Raw genomic sequence first — 7,206 nt, forward strand, 5'->3', positions numbered from 1 at the left:
TGTTTTTGTCGAAACTCAAACCACATCTGATGAAGGGTTAATATTTAGACTACATAAAAAATTCCTACAACTTCCCTCAAAATAACAGCTAATAAATGGGTAAAAGATTTGAATAGACATTTTTTCAAAGAAGATATACAAGTGGACAAAAACCCATGAAAAGATGCTCAACATCCTTAGCTGTTAGGGAAATGTAATCAAAACCACAATGAGATACCATGTCACACCCTCTAGCATAGCTATAATTAAAAAAAAGAAAAAAAAATCGAAATTGTTAGCATTGGTAAGGATGTAGAGAAATTGCAATCCTTGTACGTCTGGGGGAATGTAAAATGGTATGGCCACTATGGAAAACAGTTTGGCAGTTCCTCAATAAGCTAAATGTAGAATATATATGACACAGCAATTCTGCTCTTAGGTATATACCCAAGAATTGAAAACATATATTTAAACATAAAATTGTACACAAATGTTTATAGCAGCTCTGTTCACAATATCCAAAAAGTGGAAACAACCTAAATGTCCATCAGAGGAGGAATGGATAAGCAAAATGTGATATATTTCAATACAATAGAATATTAACTGTAAAAAGGCATGATGTCTCAGCAAGTTATTTTGTAGATATCAAACAACTGATTCTAGAGTTTATATGGAAATACAAAAGACCCAGAATAGCCAACGCAACACTGAAAAAGAAAAACAAAGTCAGAGGACTGATACTATGTAACCTCCATTTTACTATAGAGTTATAGATATCAGTACAGTGCAGTGTTATGAGAAAAAAAAGACAAATAGATCAATGGATAGAACAGAGAGTCCAGAAATAGATCTACACAAATATAGCCCACTGATCTTTGACAAAGGAGTAAAACTAATTCAGTGGAAAAAGATAGTCTTTCCAAAAATCATGCTAGAAAAACTGGACATCGCATGCAAATAATAATAATAATAATAATAATAATAATCTAGACACAGACCTCACAACTTTCGCAAAATTAATTCAAAATAGATCTAACTGTAAACTGCAAAACTATAAAATTTCTAAAAGATAACACAGGAGAAAATCTAGGTGATCTTGGTTTTTGGCAATAAGTTTTTAATACAACACTAAAAAGCGTGATCTATGAAATAAACATTTGAGAGTGGGACTTCATTAAATTTGTAAAACTTCTGCTCTGCAAAAGACTGTTAAGAGAATGAAAAGACAAGACAGAGTGAGAGAAAATACATGTGAAATATATATCTGAAAAAGGACTGGTATCCAAAATATACAAAGAACTCTTAAGACTCAACAGTAAGAAAACACTTCCCCCCCCCCCCAAAACAACATTGAGAAGATGCTCAATGTCACTAGTCATTAGGGAATTGCAACTTAAAACAACAATGAGATAGCACTACATACTTATTAGAAAGGCCAAAATTCAGACTGACAACACCAAATGTTGGCAAGGATGTGTGATGTCTTAGTTTGGGCTGCTATGACAAAATACCACAGACTGAGTGGCTTATAAACAACATCTATTTCTTACAGTTCTGGAGTCTGAAAGTCCAAGATCAGGCTGCCAGCATGGTTGGGTTCTGGTGAAATCCCTATTCTAGGTTGCATACTGTTTACTTTTTAATGTGTCCTCGCGTGGTGAAAGAGGACAAAAGAGCTTTCTTTCTGACCTCTTTGATAAGGTTAGTATTCTCTTTTATGAAGTTTCTGCCCTCATGACCTAATCATCCTTAAAGGCCCCACCTCTTCATATCATCACATTGGGCATTAGAATTCCAACATATGAACTGGAGAATCCAGAGACGCAAATATTCAGATCTTAGCATGGGGCAACAGCAACTTTCATTTACTGCTGGTAAAAATACAAAGGTCTAATCACTTTGAAAGATAGCGTGGCATTTTCTCACAAAGCTAAATACAGCATGCCATTTGATTTAGCAATCAAGCTCCTCGGTATTTACTCAAGTGAGTTGAAACTTTATGGCCACAGAGGAACCTGTACTTGAATGTTAAAAGCAGCTTTATTCATAATTGTCAAAACTTAGAAGCAACCAAGGTGTCCCTTAATAGGTAAGTTGAAAAACTATAGTACATCCACACAGTGGAATATTATTATTCAGTAATAAAAAGAAAGGAGCTGTCAAGCCATGGAAAGCCATGGAGGAATCTTAAATACATATTACTAAGTAAAAGAAGTCAGTCTGAAAAGGTTACACACTATGATTCCAACTATGTGACATTCTGAAAAAGCCAACAGTAAAAGGATCAGTGGTTGTCAGGAGTTTAGCTGGGAGGGAGGGATAAACAGGTGGAGCGCAGGGGATTTTTAGGGCAGGGAAACTATTCTGTTTGATATAGTGGACACGTGACACTATATACTTGTCGAAACCCATAGAACTGTATGCTACAAAGAGTGAACTGTAATGTAAACTATAGACTTTAGTTAATAATAATGTATCAGTATTTGTTCATCAATCATAACAAATATACCACACTAATGCAATACATAAATAATAGGGGAAACTATAGGAAAATATGGGGGGAGATCTGAGGGAAGAAGAGTATATGGAATTCTCTGTACTTTCTGCCCGATTTTTCTGTAAACCTGAAACTGTTAAAAACAGTTTGTTATTTTTTTAAAAAAAATAAAGTATCCATGCATATTAAAATATGGTTGAACCTTAAAAATATCGTGCAAAGTGAAAGAAGCCAAACACAAAAGGCCACATATCTTATGATTCAATTTGTATGAAATAACCAGAACAGGCAAATCCAGAGAGACAGAAAGCAGATTAGTGGTTGCCAGGGTCTGGGGCTAGCTACAAATGAGGAGTGACTGCTTAAGGGGTATTGGGTTTTCTTTGGGCTGATGAAAATGTTCTAGAACTAGATAGTGGTGTTGGTTGCACAATGCACTAAGTAACACTGAATTGTATACTTTAAATTTTGTAGTATGTGAATTATATCTAAAAAAAGTTAAAAAAAATTCCCCCCTCCAACTTGGAGGGTAGCATATTGGTAGTTCCGTAGTGTATAATAACCTAATATTCTAAAAGTCTGTTACCATGGGACAAAAGCTAAGTAAGGTCAATTATGATTTCTATCAGTGCCCTGAAGCATTGCTCATGCCTTTCACTAGAATCTACTTTCAAGGGCAGACATTTTAATATTTTTAAAGGGAATCATAATTATCATTCAAATGATAAACTGTCACAAGGACATTAATTTATGATTCATACGATGTGTAGGTTATGCATTCGGTTATGCATTCGGTTTCAATGTTTATAAAGAGAGTGAAGACAAATAGATCAGAGAACAAATCAAACATTGCCTATCACGGATATAAAGAGCAACAGCATAATCTTCCAATTTTAATACATGGGCTACATAACCCCAATGAGCATAAACATGTTTTATTCATTAAAACAAATCAAGTAATTTCTCTATGGAAAACCATTTATAGCTCACTCAGAAATTAAGTTCATAGTCTTTAATAAAACTTGTTTATAATGATGGCGAAACAGTTTCAGATAAAACTTAAAACAAAAAGAACTCATAAGTCAATCGAAAAGATTGCCCACTAACCAAAGTTGGAACAAGTTCAGCATCAACTATGATAATAACTGTAATGAATTGGAACACACCAAAAACATTTAAATCCATACATTTATAATGATACTAAGGAAACAAAATAACTCTCATGGTCACCTTTGGAAGATGCTAAGAAAATAACCTATTTTTCCTAAAACTAGTAAATAAGGTGAAAAAAATCAATCATTTATCATGCTTTTCCTACACAAACTGTACCTCAGGATAACCAAACAGCTGATGTGAGAAAATGTCTTTTTATAGAAGTATTAGTCAATAAAAATGAAATACCAAGTTAGAAAATTATCATTTTGCAATTCCTAATAAGTTAATGGACCCTAAACAATCATATTCAATAGCTAATAATGTCACAAAAAGAATACCGGATACTCCTGATGGAAGTATACACCATTAAGCAGTCTTGCAAGAAAAAGAAACCAAATCTGAATCTGATCAAGCCTCATCTAGCTACCAATTCATAGGAATAGAAGAAATACAAGAAACAGGGGAAAAGGGTAAACATCTTAGAAATATCTGGATTGTAATAAATTAGGCAGGACAAATGACCTAGTTTCTTCAAAATCGATAGAAAATAAAAGGAGAAAAGTATGGAGGAACCTATAGATCAAATATTATTTCAGACAAATATCAATCAATTGTAATAGACCTTGTATGGATCCTGATTCAAAAAAAAGTTTATAGGAAATAAATGAGAAAATTAGTTGGATATTTGATTATATTAAGAACGTACTGTTAAATATTTTTATTTTGAAGACACATACTGAAATATTTATTTATTTATTATTTATTTATTTTACATGCTGAAATCTTTATGGGTTAAATTATATACCTGGGATTTGCTTCAACATAAATAGTGCAGAGGATTGGGGTGGGTAGAGGATAGGTGAGGTATAGATGAAAAACTGGCCATAAATTGATGATAACTGTTAAAGTAGGGTATGGAAGGTCATTATTCTGTTGTCTCTAGTCGTGTATATATTTGTGAACTGCCATAATAAAAATATAATAAAATAAGTGATATATGCTTATATATGTAGAGATTATTTCTCAAAGCTACCCAAGCTATTGGTAACAGTGATTGCCTTTAGGAAGGAGACCTGGGTCAGGGCCAGGGAGGAGGCAGTAGAGACTTACTTTTATTGTGCAATTACTATATTACTCATACAGTAAATTAGTTAAATTATTCTTAAAAGTAAAAAATATATATTACATATAAATATATTAAAAGATTACATATTTTCCCTCTTTACCAAATAGTTAACATCAATCTACAAATATGCTCTAGTATATTGTGTCTTTAAAAAACTTGTTTTTGATCCCACATCATATCCTCCAGCTAACATTAGACTTCTGTATTCTCCTTTATAAATATCTTGGCAAAGGTTCTTACCTTCACCATCTCTTCTCCCTTACGTGTCATTCCCTTTTCATCCCACTCCAATCTGGCTATTCTCATCCCCTCTCTTCCAAAACTCTATGTCACCAATGAGCTCCATGTTGACAAATCTAACAAACACTTCTCAGCATTTAACTTGCTCAGCCTGTCAATAACATTTGGCACAGCTGACCATTACTTCCCTGATATATTACCCTTTCTTAAATTTCAAGACACTACATCTCCTCTGTTTAACTGGTGAACATTGAAATACCCCAAGGTTGAGTCATAAGTCTATTCTCCTTCCACTCTCTAGTTAGGTGAGTTCATTCAGTCCCTGGCTTTAAATATCACCTGTTTGCTAATGTCTCCAAAATTTATATCTCTGACCCTGATCTCTTCTCTGAAATCCACTCATCTATCCAACTGCTTGATAAAAATCTCACGTTTGAATGTCTAATAGATATTTTAAACTTAACCTACTCACAGCAGCTCTCTTGATTCCCTTTCCCCAACCTATCTTTCTCATAGTTTTCACTCTCTCAATAAATAGCACCATCCATTGGCAAATAACTTAAACCAAAACTGTTATCTTTGAATTTTCCTTTTTCTCATCTCCCACATTAAATCACTTCGTAAGTCTCAACCTGTCTGTCTACAAAATACACCTCGACTCCATTTCTTTTCATCTCCACTGTCCTCTTAATACAAGACATTCACTATCTCTTATCTGGACTACTGTAACAAGCTCTTAATAAGTAAGAGTAATATTTTTAAAATGAGTATTAGATCAGGTCACATCCCTACTTAACATGCTTGCATGGAAATTGACAAGCTGATTCTAAAATTCTTAGAAAAGAATAAAGCATCAAGAACAGCCCAATTTTGAAGGAGAAAGGAGGTAAAGGGAAGAAGGTAAAGGGAGGTAAACTGATAAACTTTATCAGTTATCAAAATTTACTTTTAAGTCATGGTAATTACAAAAATGTGATATTGGTATAGGAATAAACAGATCAATGGAACAGAAAGAAGAGCCTGGAAACAGACCCATGTTTACAAAGGATCTTGATATATGGCAGAGATACCTACAAGTAGGTTCAGGAGAAACTGATTATCTGTATAAAAATACAATTATATCATATCACACATCATATGTAAAAATAAACTCCAGACAAATTAGACAACATGAGAAGCAAGGCTGCAGAATTCTTAGAAAAAAATGTGGGAGCCTATTATATCAATGTAGGGGAAAACTTCATAAATAAGACAAAAAGCACAAATAAGGAAAAATAAACTTGAGTACCTTGAGATAAAAATGTTCTGCATGACAAAGGATAATGTAAAAGTTTATTGGAATTTTTTAGTACAGAGAAATATAACAAAGAAAAACAAAAAATAAAAAGTCCTTTGTTTGAGTCAAGATCATCCTTTCGAACACTAAAAAGAAAGTAACACTTATTACATAGCCAAAAAATCCAACAGTATAGAAAAGTGAAGAATAAAAATTAAAGCCTCTCTCCTCAAAGATGATCACTGTGAATTTTTACAAATTTGTACTGCAGATACTAGCACATTCATTTAACTGAAAAAATCCATATTTTATTGGTAAGTAAAAAAAGTGAATTGCCAAATAATATATATCCTCTTACTCCTTTTTTTTTTTTAAGATAACTATGTATATATGTTTGTTTAAGCAATGGAAAAGATATGGAAGTTTCAGAAACCGCCAAAATCAACGCCCTTCTTGTCCCCTCAACAGCACCCTGACTTCAAACCCCTTTCTCAGCACTGCCCTTCTCCCACCAACGCCCCTCTTGGGGCTCACTTTGCTTCCACTAGTTCAGTCTCTGTCCGGTTCTGTTCCGGCCGCAGTGTCCCGTTAATCTTGTTCCTCCTTCTCCTCAGACTCCACTACTCTCCCTCAATTCCTCATCCTTCGCCCCAGACTCCCTGGTCACTTCGGTTCCTTCACGTCCACCTCAGGGTACCCCTTCTTCCTCAATAACCCCTCTTCCGCCTCAAGGACCGCTCTTCCACCGCCATCCCCCCGCGTCTACCTCAGGTTCCCCCGCCTCCACTTCAGTTTTCTCCCCTCAGCCTCAGACTCAAGCTCCCGGTCTGGCCCTACCCGGCTGCTCCAGGGTCAGCGCCCCGAGGCGGCGGATACCCTCCTCGTCCAGATCCCACTGCTCAGCCATCCCTGCCCGCCCGCCGCGCCGCTCCG

The 7,206-nt window shown here is 35.0% G+C and overlaps 1 protein-coding gene across 1 annotated transcript in view; it reads right to left on the minus strand.

Annotated features, from left to right (window-relative positions):
- The window catches only part of LRRC36 (leucine rich repeat containing 36), a 41,541-nt gene extending 34,361 nt beyond the window's left edge, over positions 1-7,180 (minus strand). Inside the window, exon 1 of the mRNA XM_016163620.2 lies at positions 7,111-7,180. Coding sequence (XP_016019106.2) covers positions 7,111-7,180 — 70 coding nt within the window. The remainder of the gene's footprint in view (positions 1-7,110) is intronic.
- Positions 7,181-7,206: the final 26 nt, after the last annotated feature.

The sequence above is a fragment of the Rousettus aegyptiacus genome, unplaced genomic scaffold (genome assembly GCF_014176215.1).
Source record: "Rousettus aegyptiacus isolate mRouAeg1 unplaced genomic scaffold, mRouAeg1.p scaffold_m13_p_14, whole genome shotgun sequence".
Taxonomy (NCBI): Eukaryota; Metazoa; Chordata; class Mammalia; order Chiroptera; family Pteropodidae; genus Rousettus; species Rousettus aegyptiacus.